Here is a 19,958-nt window from a genome sequence, read left to right on the forward strand (position 1 = left end):
ATACAGGAACTGATGACGAGTGAGAACGGTAGTTTGTAATTTATCAAAATATGAGTTCTCCTGCCTGTGTTTCACTGTGTATTGTCTTAAAATAGATCTGAATATCTAGATAGCTGCTGGTTAAACAGCGAAGAGGAGATAACCAGTCATTTAGGGAATGTGGTTATGCCTTTTAATTGCTTTGGTCTTGTGTTTTATAAATTCAAGAGATACTGTTGAAAAAGAAGCCAACAAAAAGAAAAATAAAGCATTCCTAGAATAATTGACTTTAAAATACAGATGCTATGAATGGGATCATTGGAAAGGGGCCTCATAAAGCTTAAAGGGTTGGCACAGCATATCAAGACTGTAACACTGTTGATATAGCTGTTACTGTCATGGTAAAGAGTAAATATTTTGTTTCTTATGTTTTTGAAAATAAGGAAAATGAGTATTTCAACATAGGTCTTGATTTTGAAGAGATAATTGGATTATGCCCTTAGAACCAAATGTTTGGAAACTGAAGGGAGAGATCCACTCAATGTCCAACCAAGGATCTTAGCTCTTCCCACCAAGCTTATTCAGTTAACGGTTTGCCCAATTTTTTCCTTCATAGAGAATTTAGCATCAGTTGCTACTTGCTGTAACAAATTTGAAAAATATCTCCATTTAAGCAAGAAACAACTGCATTTAACCTAATGATTTGTAAAATTAAACAGATATTTAGGGTGCTTGGAATAGAATGTCATTAATAGTATCCTCTTTTCTTTTTTTTTTTTAAATCCTATTTGCAATTGGATCTTATAAAATATAGCTTTATTAAGGTGTACTTTGATGGATTATAAACTGCACATATTTAAAGTATACAGTTTGATTAGTTTTTTTTTCAGTGTGGTTAGTTTGGACAAGTGTATTTACCCTTGAAATCATCACTACAGTTGAGATAATGAATTTATCAGTCACCCCAACATTTTCTCATGTGCCTTTGTCATCCCTGCCTCCCTCCCTCAGTACCTGCCTTGACCCCAGGACTGAGGCGACCACTAATCTGCTTTCTATCCCTATGTGGTATTTGCATCTTCTGCATTTTTACATATAAATGTAATCATACTGTGTACTCTTTTTTGTCTGGCTTCTTTTACTCAGTATAATTATTTTGAGACTCATGCATGATTTTTTTATGTATCAATATTTTGTTGCCTTTTTTGTTGAGTAGTGTTTCATTTTATGGATATACCACATTTTGGCATATTTGAGTTGTTTTCAGTTATTGGTGAATACAAAGAAAGCTGTCATGAACGTTTGTGTACAAGTTTTTGTGTGAACATATGCTTTAATTTCTGTTGCCTAATAGGGGTGGATGGTTGGGTCACAGATGTATGTTTAACTTTTTTTTTTTTACAGATTTTTTTTTCCTTTTTCTCCCCAAAGACCACCCCTCCCCGCCCCAGTACATAGTTGTGTACTTTTAGTTGTGGGTCCTTCTAGTTGTGGCATGTGGGATGCCACCTCAGCATGGCCTGATGAGCAGTGCCATGTCCACACCCAGGATTTGAGCCGGCGAAACCCTGGGCCACCAAAGTGGAGCGCGCAAACTTAACCACTTAGCCACGGGGCCGGCCCCTGTTCGACTTTTTAAGAAAAGTTAAAGAAAAGTGCCAGACTATTTTCCAGTGTGGTTATACCACCAGCCGCGTATTAGGATTCCAGTTTCTCCACATCCTTGTGACACTTGGCATAGTAGTCAGTCTTTTTTAACTATAACTATTCTGGTGGGTATGTAGTGATATCTTATTATAGTTTTAATTTGCATTTTCTTAATGACTAATGATGTTGAGCACCTTTGTCATGTACTCATTTGCCATTTGTATATCTTTTTTGGTGTAGAGTCTATTCAAATATTTTGCTCATTGAAAAGAGAATTGGGGTGTTTGTCTTATTATTGAAGTGCAAGAGTTCTTAATGTATTCTAAATCCAAATTCTTTGTCAGATATGTTTTGCATACATTTTCTCCCAAGGTGTGGCTTGTCTTTTTGTTTTCTTCGTAATGTCTTTTGAGGAACAGAAATTCCTCAATAAATTTTTATAAGTCCAATTTATCAGGTTTTTTGGATCATGCTTGCTTTTGGTGTTAGCGTTAAATTTGCATAACCCAAAGTCACATAGATATTTTTCTGTCTTTTCCTGTAGAAGTTTTATAATTTTTAGGTTTTATGTTTAGCTCTATGATCTGCTTTGAGTTAGTTTTTGTATAAAGTATATATGGATCAAAGTTAAATTTATTAAAAATCTTCTTCTTTCTTGCCTCTGCACCTTTGTGGAAAATCAGTCTTCGTTATGGTGGGTCTATTTCTTCACTCTTCATTCTTTTTCGCTGATCTCTTTGTCTGTTTTTATGCCATACCATACTGTCTTGATTACTGTAAGCTTTATAATATCTTTGAATCACATAGTGTAAATTCTTCAACTTTGTTCTTCTTTTTCAAATTTGTTTGGTTATGCTAGGTCCTTTGTCTTCCATGTAAACATTAGAATCAGCTTGCCAATTTGTACAGAAAAGGCTACTGGCATTTTGATTGGGATAGTGTTGAGTCTATGGATTAATTTGGGAAGAATTGTCATCTTAACAATATTGAGTCTTCTGATGGGTGAGCATGATATATCCCTCCATTTATGTAGGTTTTCTTCAATTTCTCTCAGCAGTGTTTTGTAATTTTCAGTGTATAGGTCTTACACATCTTTTTTACCAGATTTATCTATTTCAGTTTTTTCGTGCTATTGTTAATGGTATTTAATTTTTGATTGTTCCTTGCTAGTATATATACATACAATTTATTTTTGCATATTGAACTTTTATTCTGTAACTTTGCTAAACTCACTTATTATTTCTAGTAGCTTTTTTGTGTATTCTTTAGGGTTTTCTACATAGGTGATCATTTCATCTGCAAATATAGTTTTACTTCCTGTCTTCCAATTTGTATGCCTTTTATTTCTTTTCTTGCCCTATTGCACCAACTTGATTGTTCCATATGCTTTGGGCTGCATGATTCTGAAAGGAAAATATATTACCCTAAAAAAAGACTTTGCTCCGTACTGGATTTCTTTGTACTGGATAAGATGCACAGCCTGAGCCCTCGTAACAGGATTAAAGAGAGATTAAATGCTGGCATTTCCTTCTTCAGAATATTGTCATCGCATTTTCCCTTCCTCCACCAGTTTCCACTGCAGATTTTCTCTGCCAGAAGAGAGGCATTTGTAGATTAGTTATCTTCTCAAAAATAGAAAGTCATCTTCAGCAGTAATGAAAGGCTACATGAAAATTATTAGACAAGAATGGAACTTCTGAACGTAACTCCTTCTAGGCCAAATAGTGAAGTATGTGGTGTTTGTCTGTGGTAGAGTTTTGACTTCCTTAGTACCTCCTGCCCTGGAATCGTGCTCATGTCGCTCTTCTCTCTGCTGCTGGCAGTGTCCTGTCTAGGTTTCCATCTCTGAGCTCATGAATGCTCCAGACTTCCCCCAGTTCTGCTCCTCTATCAGAATGTGAGTTTTCTGAAGTCTATTATTCCAAGTTAGATAATTGGACCTTCTTATCAGATAGCTGCCAACTGGAAAGCTATTGGGTAAATTAAGGATGTGTTTCCTTCTGGAGGGAATTGCATTTTTTATGGTTTTATTGAGATATAATTCACATACCATACAATTCACTGACTTAAAGTACAGAATTCAGTGATTTTCTAGTGTATTCGCAGAAATGTGCAACCATCACTACCCTCAGTTTGAGAACATATTTCATCACCTCAAAAAGAAACCTCACACCCATTAGCTATCACTCTCTTATCCCTCTATCTCCCTGCCCATCTCCCCAGGCCTAAGCAACCACCGATCTACTTTTTCTTTCTATAGAAAGATTGTCTAACCTGGATATGACATATAAATGAGATAATATAATATGTGGTTTTTTGTGACTGGCATCTTTTACTTAGTGTAATGTTTTCAAGGTTTATCATTGTTGTAGCATGTATCAGTAGTTTATTCTTTTTTATAGCCAAATAGTAACATTCTGTTGTATGGATATACCACATTTAGTTTATCCATTTGTCAGTTGATGGGCATTTGGAATTTCTCTTGAGTTTTAACTAGGAGTAGAATTGTTGGGTTATGGTATCTCTATGTTAACCATATGAGGAATTGCCAGATTGTTTTCCAAAGTGGCTGCACTATTTTACATTCCCACCAGCAGTGTATGAGGTTTCTGATTTTTCCACATCTTTGCCAGTGCTACGATTTTCCTTTTTTAAAAAAATTATAACCATCCTAGCCTAGTATGTGTGAAGTGGTATCTTGTGGTTTTGATTTGCATTTCTCTAGTGACTAATAATATTGAGCATCTTTTTATATGCTTTTTGGTACTTGAATATCCTCTTTCAAAGAATGTCTTTAGGTCCTTTGCCGTTTTTTAATTGGGTTATCTGTTTTTTTTTTTTCAGGGCAAGATTCACCCTGAACTAACATCTAGTGCTGATTTTCCTCTTTTTTTCCTTCTCCCCAAAGCCCCAGTGCATAGTTGTATATCCTAGTTGTAAGTCTTTCCAGTTCTTCTACATGAGCTGCTGCCACAGCATGGCAACTGACAGACAGGTGGTGTGACTCCACGACTGGGAAATGAACCTGGGTCGCTGAAACAGGAGCACCTAACTTTAACCACTATGCCATCTGGCTCTGGATTATCTTTTATTATTGAATTGTAAGAGTTCTTCATATATTCTGGATACAGGTCCCTTATCAGATAAGTGATTTGAAAATATTTTCTCTCATTCTGTGGGTTGTCTTTTTACTTTCCTTATGATGTCTTTCATGCACAAAAGTTTTTGATTTTGATGGAGTTCAGTTTATCGTTTTGTTGTTGTTTTTCAGTATTGTTTTGGCTATTCCGCGTCCCTTGCAATTCCATATGAATTTTAGAATTGGCTTGTCAATTTCTGTAAAGAAGTCCCCCAGTGTTCTGATAGGATTGCATCGCGTCTGTAGATCAATTTGGAGATATTGCCATTTTAACAATCCATGTTCCAATCCATGAACATGGAGAGTTTTTCATTTATTAGATCTTCTTTAATTTTTTCAGCAGTTTTTTGCTTTTTCAGAGTATAACTTTTATATGTTTGTTAAATTTATTCCTGTTTTATTCTTTTTGATGCTTTTGTAAATGGAATTGTTTTCTTGTGTTCATTTTTGCTTTGCTCATTTCTAGTGTATAGACACACAACTGGTTTTTGTTGTTGTATCCTGTACCTTGGATACAATAATCTTGAATCCTGTGACCTTGCAGAACTTGTGTATTAGTTCTAGTAGGTTTTCAAGTGGATTTCTTAGGACTTCCTGTGTACAAGCTCATGTCATCTGCAAATAGAGATAGTTTTAGTTCTTCTTTTCCAGTTTTGATGCCTTTTATTTCATTTTCTTGGTTAAGGTTAGGCTTACCCTAAAAGAATGAATTTCTGATTGAGATCTTTTAGACCAAGCACTGGACTGCTGAGAGCTTTTTGTAGGAGGTGGGCGACATCCCCCAAAGTGTAATTTGTAGGAGACAGCTTATGCCATTCTTCTGTGAATCTATGAGAGAGGCCCAGAGAAGGCCTGCTGTGAAACCTGGTATGATTTCTATCACTCTGGGTGCTCCAACTACATTTATTCAGTGCACAATAATGCTCTTCTAGAATTTTATGAAAAGTTTTAAACATACAGAATAGTTGAAAGAATAGTATAGTGAACACAATATTCTTACCACCTAGCTCCATAGTTAACATTTCATATTTGCTTTCCTACGTCTATCTAACCAACTGTCTTATTTCTTAGGTGTATTTCATAAGTTAGAGACACCACACACTTATTTCATAAGTTAGACACCCCCTGCACACTTCAGCATAAGTATTGTTAATAGAGCTTAATATTTGTTTACATTTTTAAAAAGTGAAATTTACATAGAGTGAAATGCATAAACATAAGCATACCATTTGATGAGTGTTGACTAATGTACACACTAGTGTAATCCAAACCTCTCTTAAATTTTGGAGCAGTATCACCCAAGAAAGTTATTTTATTTCCCTTCCCATACAGTTGTCATCCCCTACCTGCAACCACCCTTCTGATTCTTTTAAACCATAGCTTAGTCTCACCCATCTAGGCCTTAATATAAATAGAACAGTATGTACTCTTTTGTGTAAGGCTTCTTTCACTCAGCATTTTGAGATTCATCCATGTTGTTGCATGAATTAGTAATTTGTTCCTTTTGATGCCGTTGTGTGACCATTTGTTTTTTTATTTTCTTCTTGATAGCTATCTGGGTTATTTTCATTTTTAAGTTGCTATGAATAAAGGTGCTCTGGCATTGAATGTAAGTCTTTCTGTGGATATATGCTTGCCTCTCTCTTGAAGGAATACCTAGGAGGGCAATTGCTGGTTTTTTGTATATTTAGTTATATGAGAAACTACCAGTGTTTTTTCCCAAAGTTGTTCTACTGTTTTACATTCTTACCAAAAACAAGGGTCTGATTACTCCACATCCTTGCCAAAATTTGGTGTTGTCCATTTAAAAAATTTCACCCATTCTGGTTTACATGTGGATGCCTTAATTTGCATTTCTCTGAAGATGAATGATAGTGAGTACTTTTTCCACATACTCATTGGCTGTTTGTATCTCTTCCTTTGTAAAGTGTCTGTTCCAGTCTTTTACATGTTTTTGAAATTGGAGTATTTGCCTTTTTATTAGGGAGTTGTAGAAATTCTTTAAATAAGCTAAATACCAGTTCCATGTCAGATACATGTATTTTGAATGTTTTCTGCCAGAGGTATAGCTTGTCTCTTCATTTTTATTAATAATGTCCTTGATGACTAGAAGTTTTTGGTTGTGATGAATTCTAATCTCAGGTTTTTTTCTTTGATAGTTGTTGCTTTCTATGTCCTGTCTATGAAATCTTTTCCTATCCTCAAGTCTTGAAGATGTTCTTCTGTGTTTTCTTTTAGGACCTTCATAGTATTACCCTTCATGTTTCAAATTATTTTTTGTATATATTGTGAAGAAGTTATTGAGATTTTCTCTTTCCTTATAGATATGTAGTTATTCAGTCTCAGAAAATCTTCCATACTTTCTTTGAATCACCTCATTTCATAACCAGACCTTACTGACATTTACTTTTTGCTTGTTTTTACCAACCCAGACTTTCACCTTTGTGTTGTCTTCTGGTGTGTCCTAAACTTCCATTTGGAAGTTTGAAGAAGTAGAAAGGAAGAACTATGAGTCCACAAGTGGTCGCTCTGCCTCAGTCAGCCCCTCTGGAGTCTTCTGTGTGCTGTAGGATCAGAAGTTCTAAAGAGCAGTAGTAAGGATGCAGTTAGTTCACTGAAGGAGAAACTACGTTTGCAACCAAAGGTTTAGTTCAACCCTGAAAAACCAGTCGATAGAAAAACTTTCAACATTCATGTATTTTACTCTCTCTTAAAGCCGAAGAGTTCTTTTTTGGCTCAGACTATCTTCTTCCATCAAACAGCTGTCAGACAACCAGAATTCAAAATGATAATAATATTTGACATTTTGGGGTTTGTGAGGAAGATTGTCCCTGAGCTAACGTCTGTTGCCAGTCTTCCTCTTTTTGATGACGAAGATTGTCCCTGAGCTAACATCCGTGCCCATCTTCCTCTACTTTGTATATGGGATGCCACAACAGCATGGCTTGATGAGCAGTGTGTAGGTCCACCCTAGGATCCGAACCAGCGAATCCCAGGCCACCAAAGTGGAGATCACAAACTTAACCACTACGCCACTGGGCTGGCCCCTCTCATGTCCTTTTATCACTGAATAATATTCCATCATGGATGTACCACAGTTTGTATATCCATTCACCTATTGAAGTGAACTCAGCATCAGCTCCACTTTTGTAAAGCATAAACATGGATTTTTTTGTATTTTTTTAAGAAATCAGCAATTAGGAGGTGAATCAGTTCCCTCTGCAAGGGAAAGGAGTGAGGAGTACAGCAATTCTCTTCAAATCTGAAAAGTTTGAATGGGCCATATATAAACAGAAGGGCTTTGACTGAGAATCGTTCTCATGTCCCTCTAGAAAGGATGCTGTGGGCAAGAGTGTCTCGGGAATCTGAATAAACAGGCCCGTGCGCATTGCGAGAAGCCCAGAGTGCTATAGCTTTCCATAAACCGCCTCTCTGTCCATTTTCCAGTGTGCCAGGAAGCTGTGTGGGAAGCCTTCCGGACTTTTTGGGATCGACTTCCTGGGCGTGAAGAATATCGTTACTGGATGAATTTGTGTGAGGATGGAGTCACAACGATACTTGAAATGGCCACAAATTTTAGCGAGTCTGTGGAACATAGGAGCCTCATTATGAAGGTAAGTGTGGTCCCAAGGGAAGGAGCCGCTGCGCTGCTGTAGGAGTGCGTGTACACGGCCAAGGCCTAGAGCAGGGGGAAGCAAATGTGCAGCCCTGCAGTGGCTCGCTCTTTTGCATTAGGCTGTCTGAGTGAGCTGCTGGGCGCGCCTCTCTGTAGCCCTGGCTCGGACATGACAGCAAACGTCTTTAACCCAGGAGGAGGCTCGGGCTTGTTAACAAACATAAATGTTTGGAAGTAATACTCAGCACAGATTTAGGCTAAGAATATTAATTTGTGAGAGTCAAACATTCTTACAAAGTTTTGTATATTATTAATTCAGAGTGGATGCCAATGATCTCTAATTAAGATAGAGGATATAGTTCATTGAATAAACGTTTGATAAAGTATAAATATGATTCTAATTAATCAGTTTGTTTACTTGTTTCCTACTTAGTTTATTCTTAGCAAAGGATTAATAAGCATACATATAGATAAACTGCCTGCCCACCTTTCCCTTTTCATGTCGCACGCATGTATTCATGAGAAGAAAATGAAACCGTTCAGATATTTGCGGTAAACTGCTCATGCTGTCTGATATGCCCTGTATCCTTGTGCTTCTGTTCCAGTCCTACACGTCCTCAGCTCACATTATCCTCCCTGGTGAGGAGTCAACTCCAGCCTAGCAGATTTAGCTCCCATAATTCTTTCTTCATTCCTTAGTGTCGTATGTCTTACCTTTTGTTATCATTAGTTGTATATGTGACTAATTCCTTTACTAAACTGTGAGCAAGGATTATGTCTTTGTTCATTTTTGCATTTTCATGATAAAGTAAATATGCAGTAGATATTTGTTGAAATAAAAGTACATACACAATTGCTGCAATGTCTTATTCCTATCTATTGCAATTTATAGACTTTATATATATTATTTTAAAGACTGGTTCTAAGTATGATATACTTTAGAGAGACTGAGGAAAGAATTATTGACTGAATAACTCTGAGCTATTTTTGTTTGGGTCTAATAAAAGTAGATTAGAACATCTTAAAGTAATACAATATATTATCCTATTCCTTCTACTTTTAAAATTTTACTTCTAGTAGAGGCATACTATTAATTTCTTTTAACTTTTGGTTCTGCAGAGGGACTTGCCTCATTAAATGAAGGCAAGTTGGGGAGAGAAGGATGGTCTGATAAACATGAGTGGACCCAAGGCAAATTTTTCAGGGTTATAAACATTTTGAAGGTGTACAGGGTTTCGTGTATTTTGAAATGAACTGAACTTTTAATTATGGTACCTCACGTTTTAAGCCAAGGTATTACATTTTTTTATTTTGTCACACTTTTAACTGCTCAGTATTAATACTTATTAGAATAGTTACCAGTTATTCAGTATGTACCATGTACCAGGCTATGTATTAAGTCCATTAAAAACATTTTACCTAATAAACAGCAACACTACAGGGAGGTAGTAATGTCCCCAATTTATAGATAAGGACACTAAGCATCAGGGTTATTAAATTCCTTATCCTGGATCACAAAACCAGATGGGCTGGAGCTTACGTTCAAACCCACTTCTCTTCCAAAATTTATGATCTCTCCCCTATGCCATTGGGTCTCCCTTCTCAATCATTAACAGTTTTTCAAATTGCAGTGGCTAATATGGGATAGCTATTCAATGAAAAAAAACGCACACATATCTATACGTGCACACAAATATACATATTTATATTTATATTAGCATTGTCAGTCTCAGTTGTGTCTGTGATATAGGATCAACTTATATAGCAGCAAATGTATATGATGTAGAGTTAGCGTTACCATAACAACGGCCTCTTGTGATGTTACATTGGAAGGTGTCTCTTGCAAGCGGAAGTTTTAGTAAGCTAAGATTTGAAGGCATAGGAAATACACTTTCAATGATTATTTAGTAGAACATGCAGACAAAGCGGGTGATGTGTAGCCTGGATTGAGTCTTAAATACAAGGACAAGTTAGCTAAATGAGGAGGAGTTGAGGATGGACGTTCTCGGCAGAGGGGACAGCAAGAGCCAAGTGTTTGTAGGGAATGGCTTGGGCTGATATCACAGAAGCGTAGACTAGAAGTGACGGGAGATCAGACTGGAAAAGTGAGGAACTTAAGTTTGGATTTAACTCTGTAGCTGACAGATTGTACGTGGATGAGTCACAGGAGCTGCTTGGATAGTTTTGGGTTTTAGTAAGATCATGATGGTTTCTGTACACCATAGGATGGATCAGAGGGGCCAAGACTAGAGCAGAGAGACAGGCGCTGCTCCAAGCCGAGGAGGAGGGTCCTAACTAGACCATGAGATGGAGAAAGGGAGCATGAGGAATGTAAGGAGGAAAACAGATCAGTGGGACTCTGTGATGGATGAGATAGGAGTGGGATTGGATGGAGGAATGGCTCAGGAAGTCTCTCAGTTTCTAGCTTGATGACTAAGAGCGAGAGCTCAGGCAGGGAAGCAGCTTGTAAATGTTGCGGAGGAGAATGAGTTCACTCTTGAATGTATTATTGTGAGCCATCTGTGAAATGTGAGTTATTGCTTGATGTTTAGGTCTGAAGCGAAGGAGGATGGTCTCGGTTATAAAGATAGCTATAGGAGTCATCAGCCGTGAGGGAGTAATTGACCGTAGGAGTGGCTGCGATTGTTCCAGGGGAGTCTGTAGAGTAGGAAGATCAGTGAGTTATTTATAAACATCGTGAGAGTTATGTAGAGTAATGGTCTTCATTTTACAGATGAGGAAATTGAGGCCTGGCACCAGAGAGATTTTGGGATTTGCCTCCATAGCTAAGCAAAAGAAAACAGGACTTGAAACTAGGTCTTCTGATTCCAAGTTTGTGTTCTTTTTCTCATAACGGGTCTCAAAATAAAACCACTAATTTAGAGGAGACTTGGGGACAATTTGCTTTGGAATGCCCCAGCGGAATAATCCAATTATTGATACAACTTATCTTTTAAATGTCTGAATTCTGGAGAAACAGACTTAGCAGTTATTTTGTCCAATGCTTATGTTATTCTAGGATGAGAGATTCTATAAATACGTTAGATCACAAAATACATTGATTCTACGTCCTTAGAAGGTTAATGTAAAACTCAACTGATCTCTATCTTGTAGACCTTTTTAGGAATGACTAGCAGGTAAAGTCTGCTGATCTGTGCCTGTTAGAGAGAGCACAGGAAGTTTTGGGTACACAGAGACTGAGCGTTGGGTGTTCCCACAGTCACGAAACAAACTCGGCATTGTTAGTACCTTGCTTTAACTATTGGTCTAACCAGAGCGAATAACAACGTACATTCTGTAATGTTAGGGCATTAGTGTTCTCTGTTAATAAGTTTTATTTACTGCTGAATAACTGTCACTGAGTCACACAGTCATTTTTATGTCTTTGTTTTCCTTAGAAACTGACGTACACAAAGGAACCTGTAAGCAGGTGAGTGTCTTTTTCCCCCTGAGTTCATGTTTGGCAACAGAGATGTGTCATACCTACTCCAAGACTCACCCCAAGTTTAATGGTCCCTTTCTGTTTTCCTGCCAGTTCCTGCAATGACCAGGCCTGTGGGTAAGTGCCAAATGCTCTTCCTGGTCTTGAGGCCACTAGCCTTTCAAGACCACCACCACAGCCACTGTGCTTGTTTACTGTCTGACCTTAGCAGCAGACAGGCTTGTCCTCCCTCTTGGGTGAGAAAATAGATTTCTGGAAATGGAATGTGGGATGATCTGTTGCTGAGGCTTATGGGCTAATAGTAAAATTGTTATGAATGGTACACCATAGTGGACGGTAGTTTATTAAATGATGGGTGGTGGTGCAGGTCACTTTATTGAATAGTGATGGTTATGATCTTGAAACAGGAATAGCACAACCTTGATGGGTCTTCCAGATTATGATGAGAGTTAAGGTCGTTTCTGGCTCCTGAGCAGTAGCAATAAAAAGCAGATCATGGAAGGTGAGAAATTTTGAGCCTGTAGGGGCTAAAGATTTCCAGTTCTGTCCATACTCAGAATTTCTAGATTATCCCAGCATGGGAGTGTTTGTTTAGAAAAGCACATTTAGGCATACCATCAAGTCAGAGTCCAAAATTTTGCCTCAAATTAGAGGAGAGGACAGATTGAAGAACCTAGTAGGTGAGTCGGTGTCCAGAAACCAGCCTGCGCAGCAGAGTCCAGACAAACCATAGCTGGAGTGCACATGTGGGTGGAGCAGGATGTCTGTAAGTTTCATGTCAAACATGAGTCGAAAGGAGGGAAGTGGGCTCCGTGTGGTCTCCTTGTTCACAGAGCTAACATGACCATGAGTCCCTGCTGCGGCCTGGGATTGAGCACTACTTAGATGTGGGGCCATGTGGTTTCTCGGGTGTGGGCTCTTCACCACTGAGGGGCAGAGCTCGGAGCTTCCTTGTGATGGCCATTGCAACACACAGGCAGTGGACTAAATGCTCTGGCGAGTCCCAGCAGCCCCAGTAATCGTCACGATTGTCCCTGATGAAAATGACAGCACATTTTACACATCTTATACAGTTAAGAAGTATATAAATACTGTAATACTTAATCTGGAAGAAGCTCTGAAGTTTGCTTGTGGAAGTGGAAAGGTGGTAGCTTGTGAATTGCGGTGAAGTGGTGGAAGGAGGGTTATGTGAAATAGGATGGGAAGTTGTAGCACCGTATGAGGATGAGTGTGGCTCGTAACACTGGGGCAGCTGGAAGAGGTTTGAGGGGTAGTATGTGTGTATTCTGTGTATTCCTATGTGGTTCTCTTCAACTGGGTGCGATTTTCTGCATTCACCTAGTGTTTCTTGCAACAAAATTGCATGTAAGTAAAGGAAAAATTTGCGTTATGCTCACAAATATATATTAATCACATTGGAACAAATTCAGAAAGAGGCATCATAGCAGAATTGACTGTATCATATATTTTTATCGATAAGGCACTGTCTGTATTAGCTATAATTTGTTGTTAGTGCTGTCCCATGGATTCCGACTCCTAGTGACCCTGTGGACAGCTGAGTGGGACCTGCCCGGTCTTTTTGCGCCATCCTCTCACCTTCCAGTGCTATATCAGACAATGCTCTGCTGCTGTTCACAGGGTTTTCATAGTCAGTTTTTTGGAAGTGGGTGGCCAGGTCCTTCTTCCTAGTCTGTCTGAGTCTGGAAGCTCCACTGAAACCTGTCCACCATGGGTGACCCTGCTGGTATTTGAAATCCTGGTGGCATAGCTTTCAGCATCACAGCAACACGCAGCTACCACAGTGTGACAACTGACAGACAGGTGGTGAGGTTCCCTGCCTGGCATATGAACCTGGGCCACAGAGATCACTGCCAGATAGAAACTGCTAGACCTACCATCAGGGCTCCTAGGTATAATAGGGGATTCAAAATATTACTCACTATTCTTAGAAAATTAGGCCTGTATAAAAACTACAATATGTATGAGCTAAAATATAAGTGAATTTTGAGAATTTTGTAGTTTGTATCCTTCCTATGAAACGAGAGCAGAACAGGTTGGGGTGGGGCGAAAATTGTCACCTGTGGTAGTTGCTGAAAGGGGGTGACCTGGGGTCATATACCACTAGTGGAATCATGGGAATGGCCTAAGGATTCCCTCAGCCCCTCTTTCTCCAGCTTGAGTACTGTGGTGATCCATTAAAACCCTTAATTTGCCCATCACTTTTCTGTATTCAAATTTATTTTTATGATGTTTTTGAGATTACTCTTGTATTCTCTCTGTGTTAAGAGATTCTTGCATTGATTTTCTATTGTTGCTGTAATAAATTACCCATATAAAAACTTGGGTAGCTTGAAACACCTCAAATTTATCTTAGAGTTCTGTGGTTCAGAAGTCTGACATGGGTCTCAGGGTGTTGCTGGGTCTGCGTTTTTTTCTGGAGTGTCTAGGGGAGAATCTGTTTTCTTGCCTTTTCCAGCTTCTAGAGGTTGCTGCCTGCCGCAGTTCTTTTCTCTAATGTAAATTGCTCCTTCTGTGTGAACTCTCACCCATCTGCTGACGTGCAGTTTGCACCAAATACTTTGCTGTATATTGTTTACAGCTTCCCCTACTATCTGCCAAATCTCTTTAAAAAAAGTGTTTTCTGCCTTACAACCCCACATCACATCTTACCTCATTAATCTCTGCCTGTCGTTTCTCTTTCTCCTGTCTTCAACTTGTCCCATTACTAACTCCTTCCTATTAGCATTTCCACCTTCTCAAGTCTCTCCATGTTTCCTATTTTACAAAAGGCTCTCCTCCAGCACTTGTCTCCATTACAGCCAGACGCCTTGAAAGTATCTCCATGTAGCTCCATCATGGCTTGACCCCCTGCTATCTGGGCATACTGTTGTGTCCTCAGTGGCCAGGACAAGGCCCAGCCTAGGCTATGTGCTCACTAAATATTTGTTAAATGAATAACTGAATTTCTGCTTAGTCACCCAAGTGCATTGTCAGGTCTCTGGTGCCATTCTCAGAATAAGGACTGTTCTTTGGCATTTTTTTTGTACCTCAATCACCTTTTCAGTTGAGGATGCCTGTCATAGATCACAAAGGCAGATAGGCATGTTTTTTAGCAGATGCTTAATTCTTTTTGGAATGGTGTGTCCCTGCTTCTTTAGCCTCTGTTTTCCCTTTATTGCTTGGCGTGTCATACCTGTTAGAATGCTTCTGCACATACTATTTTCTGCAGTTTTGTCAACACCTTTGTGAAATAGGTAGGGCAGGTACATGTCCTGTTTTGGAGATTAGGTTCTTGAGGTCCAGAGCAACTGAGGTGTCTTCCCAAGTCATACACAAAGTTAATGGTACTCCTGGGACCAGCACCCAGCATTCCTGGCTTTGTGCCTTGAGTTCTTTCATTGTCACGTGCTGGTTACAGTTAACAGCTTCAAGAGCAAAGCAAAGTATGGAAAATTGTCAAGGGGAGTAGTAATCTAGATATGAAATTGTGGTTGGCTTGTTTCACTATATTTCTGAGCTTAGGTTCCATGTGGCTGTGGTATCTTTTGACACAATCCCATCTGAACTCCACTGAATGGTTAGACAGTAGGAGTGAGGAATAAGTTCTGTGCTGGATGAGCTGAGGAAATGAGACAGTAGGAGGTTGTTTGCTGCTAGTATTGAGCTAAAAGTCTTAGCTGAACAACTTCAAATTTGTGGTTTGGCCTGGAAATGAAGCAGCATTTCTGTCCCGAAACTCAATGCAACTGTGTTCTAGTTCTCTTGTGAGTGACATCTTAGGGGTCCCTGCAGGAGGCATACCTGGTGAGAAAACGTGAAAGGATTCCTAAGTGTTCCTTACTGTCTTTGAAAGGGGAGTGGGAGGGGGAGGGCTTAAGTGCTGGGGTGTGATTTGATAAGTGATTTGAATAATTGTGAGTTGCCTGCTTATCCTCATTAAAATAACGTTCTTTTGAATTCAGTAAGTGAAAGCTAGTCATCCTGAGTAAGCAAACTTCTCTGTTCTGAATGCTTACTTAGAGAATTAGCTTAACTTTGAGGTGGGGACGATTTGACCGACCCCAGATGAAGTCTGCTTTCTCTGCCACACCATTCCTTCCATTCTAGTTACCGTATGGTGCTTGGCCACTTTGTCTTGCTTTGATCTCTCTGCTCTTCATACCTGCTTGCTCTCCACATCTCTCCAAATCTGACTGGTTTTCCCTTCCTCTTTCTGGGACCTTACACACTTTGACTTTTGAGTTGTTTAGTTTATGTAGGTATAATTAAGACCAAGTGAAACCATCCTGGTTGCCCTTCTAGAAGGTATGGGTCACATCAAGGCCATGTTGTGAGGAATTAGGTGGGTAAGAGTGAGGTTTCTGGAATCGAATGGACCTATTTTACATCACAGGTCCTCCATTGGTTAGCTCTGTGACCCAGAGCAAATTCTTAAGCTCTTCTGGCGTTAGTTTTCTCATCTGAATAGGTGGGGATAATAGTATCTTCCTCTTAAGGTCTTTGTGAGTTAACCAAGATAAACCACTTAGCACAGTGCTTGACACATGATGAGGACTCAGTAAATTTAGCTGTAAGGGGAACTGTTTACAGTTAGGGATTTTAGATATGGTCTTAGCCCATATTGAATCATTGTGTGACCCTGGGAAAATTGCTTTACCCGTTTGGGCCTTGATTTTTTGTCTATAAAATGAGGTATAGGGAAGGGGTTCTGCCTTTTGGACAGCTGATAGACCCTCTTCTGGCCTGGTTATCTTAATGTCTGTTCCCAGCGTATCTGAATCCCGTTTTATGAGCTCTCCTTCCTGCAGCCCAAGAAGCCTCTCGACGCCTTCTCATCACCCAGGCCTTCCCCTGCTCGTCACTCATCATAATAACTTATCTCAATGTCGTATTCCTTTGGGTTCTTCTAAATGACAGCTCACTTATAAGCAATTTCCTGTGAATGCACTATAAATAACCAACAGTGATAGGTTTGGTGTAATGGTTTAATGTGTTATTCTTTCTAAATAATATTTTGAAAACCCAGAGGACTCTTTATGGTGAGTTTTTTTAAATCTACGTTTGTCAAATTTTCTACCAAAGCCTGGGAGTTTAGAGAACATAGTGCTAGTTGACTCCCCCACTCTAGTTCCGGTCATGAAATGTCCTTGTATTATTATATTTTACCTTAATATTCATTTAAACTTTATGTTCTATCCACAATATAGCCATTTTGGGGGGGGATGTTTTTGGTGAGGAAGATTGGCCCTGAGCTAACATCTGTTGCTAGTCCTCTCTTTTTGCTTGAGGAAGATTGTTGCTGGGCTAACATCTGTACCAGTCTTCCTCTGTTTTCTATGTGGGATGCTGCCACAGCATGGCTTGATGAGTGGTGTGTAAGTCCACACCCTGGATCTGAACCAGCAAACCCTGGGCTGCCAAAGCAGAGTACACGAACTTAACCACTGTGCCACCGGGCCAGCCCCTACTGTGTTTGTTTTAATATTAAAATATTTTGAATCACATATCAGTTGTTACTTAGGTCCCCACCTCCCTATGCTTCAAGTAAAATTGATGCTTCAAGATGTGCGCCAGGTTTATCTGTGGCTTTGAGTACCCCTCCCTACCACCCGCCCTGACCTAATTTAGAGCAGCAGGGCAGTCTGAAGGAGTGGTTCTGAAGACGGGCCTCACTGGACCATTGGCAAGTCTGTGAGGGAGACAGTTTTGACTGTGATGGAGTCACCTTAGGATCTGATCCTTGTAAAGTTGAAGAGAGTTTTCAATTGCTATGTGTTGAAAACTGATGTAATCACCATCCAGCCCCTTTGAACAAGGTTAATGGAACAGCCTTTTCCCCTTAGGACATGCATGCAAACTTTAAAGTTCTAAAACTTGCCCAAATTGTTAGAATTTAAATTTTGGGGCATGAGGAGATAGGGACTTACAGACACCCACTTTCTTGGTGGCGGCTTTCTCAGGTGTCTTCTACTCTTTGCTTGCTGTTGCAGGGTGACGTGGTTGAGGATGGTTGGGAGACCTGAAGCCTATTAGCCATGTGGCCTACAGCCAGTCATTTCTCTAAGCTTGACTTTCTTTATATAAAAAACGTATGATTTCTATGGTCTCTCAAATGAGATGAGATTTATGCTGATACGTTCCCCTTAGCAGCCAGACTGTCCTGTCTGTACTACTCGTTGCCTTTGTAATCATTTATTTGGTGTCTACTTCCTGTGAGACTGTAACTTCCATAGACCATGGGCATTTTGTTCACAACTATGTGCCAAGTGTCTTTTACACTGCTTTGCCAATAGTATTTATTCATTCATTCCAGAAATATCTATTTAATACCTATTAAACAGCAGATACTATTTCAGCTGGAGACACAGCAAGAATGTGGCAGGCAAGGTCCCTAATATCGTGGAGCTTAGATTCTAAGGGGGCAGTTCTGTTCAATAGAACTTTCTGTGATGATGGACATGTTCTTTACTGTGTGTCCAGTGTGGTAGCCATTAGCCACAGGTGACTGTTGGGCACTTGAAATGTGGCTAGTGTGAATGGGGAGCTGAACTTTACTCTTTATTTAATTTAAATCACCATGTATGTCCAGTGACTACCATAGTGGACAAAGCCATTCTTGAGGATTAAGGGGTTGGAGACAGAGATAAAGAAATAGATAAATAAATGAACAAAATAATTTCACATAGTAATAAGAACTGAGGAGAAATGAAACAGGATGATGAGATAGTAGGTAGAGGAGTACTTTATGTGGGTGATTCTAGCTGAGTAGGAATTGATAAATGTAAAATAAGTGAGTTATGAAGACTATTGTTTAAAATTTTGCTACTCAGTAGTTTGGTTTGGGCATCCTTATTTGGAAAGCTAGTGAAGTCCTTTTTGGAAAAAAAAAACAAAACAAATAAACCCTCACATTTCTATTGTTTTATTAACTCTAATCATTTTTTTTCCTAGCCTTGAATTGTCATCTCCGGTTCCTGTTGGTGATACCTCAACATTGGGAGGTTTGCTTTTGTGCTTTTATTCACTTTTCTTTTTAATTTATTTATGGTTTAAGACAATCTTGCAAGCAAGCACATTTTTCAGCTCACATTTAAAAAACACCACATTTCTCTCTCCACATATCTTCAAGAGTCTCAAGAAAAAGTAATTCTTTTTTCACTTATTTTATGGCATTATGTTGTGGGTGCTTAAAAATCTTTAATTATTAAGCATAATACAAATCAGAAAACTGCTTAAAGCAAATGTACGACCTGCAGAATTACTTTAGGGCGCATACTCTGTGACTACCACCCACATCAACAGGTAGAACCTTTCTAGCTCCACCATTTGTCACTTGTTTTGTGGAGTTTCCCAGAGTTAGGATTTTTCTGATTGCATTCTGTGGTATACTTTAACATATTCCTTTGGCTTCTGTATTTCCTATAAATTGGTAGTTACTTTCTTTATTTTTAATTTTTTTAACAAGCTCCTCTTTGTTGGAAATTTCAAACATATACAAAAAGTAGTCAGAATAGCACAATGAGGCCCAGCTTCAACAATTATCAATTCATGGCCAGGGCCCACCCTTCACCTGCTTCCCGTCTCCGGTAGTGCTGCTTCTTTCACTGTCCGCCCGCTTTCCTAGATAGCTCCTTCAGGACAGGGACTTCATCTGTGTCCCTGGCATCTTGCATAGAGCCTGACATATAGCAGGTGCTCAATAAATGCTTGTTGAATGAATGAATGGGTTGTAGTTATTTTTTGTTCTGGGAAGACTCTGTGCAAATGTGTCTTGAGGTTATAATGCGCAGAATTTCCAGGATGAAAAAGCAAATGACTTATGGGCATGGTTTTGAAGTCCGTTCCTTTGTTCCTGACCTGAATTCTGACTTGGTGAGGGGCTCAATTCACACACATGTTTTTGTTTTTCTGCTTAGGCGCTGTTCTCAGTGTTCCGTACCCAGAGATGACCTCCTATGAAGGTGCCTGGGAGAGCAGCTTGGAGAGGCCAGAGGAGAGTGTGGGTGTTGCTCTGTTTTGCTATTTAGTCTCTAACACAGAGAACAGGGAGTGGGAGAGATTTATATTCCGGTGTCAGACTACACAAGACTTCATGTGGTTCCCTTTATGGAAATGTTGTAGATTCCAAAACTAGT

At 39.3% G+C, this 19,958-nt stretch overlaps 1 protein-coding gene across 12 annotated transcripts in view; it reads left to right on the forward strand.

Moving 5' to 3' along the window:
* The window catches only part of IMPG2 (interphotoreceptor matrix proteoglycan 2), a 66,861-nt gene that overhangs the window by 2,161 nt on the left and 44,742 nt on the right, over positions 1–19,958 (forward strand). For 11 of the 12 annotated variants that reach the window (XR_011528978.1, XR_011528979.1, XR_011528977.1 and 8 more), the window contains 4 exons: positions 8,213–8,379; positions 11,780–11,811; positions 18,775–18,824; positions 19,740–19,822. Coding sequence is in view for 9 of the 12 variants with exons in the window: in XM_070582007.1 (XP_070438108.1) it covers positions 8,213–8,379; positions 11,780–11,811; positions 18,775–18,824; positions 19,740–19,822 (332 nt within the window). In the remaining 3 variants the exon portion in view is untranslated. Of the gene's footprint in view, positions 1–8,212; positions 8,380–10,229; positions 10,487–11,779; positions 11,812–18,774; positions 18,825–19,739; positions 19,823–19,958 lie in introns of those variants that run through there. The other variant, XM_070582005.1, reaches the window with a different exon arrangement.

This window comes from Equus przewalskii, chromosome 18 (genome assembly GCF_037783145.1).
Source record: "Equus przewalskii isolate Varuska chromosome 18, EquPr2, whole genome shotgun sequence".
In the NCBI taxonomy this organism is placed as follows: Eukaryota; Metazoa; Chordata; class Mammalia; order Perissodactyla; family Equidae; genus Equus; species Equus przewalskii.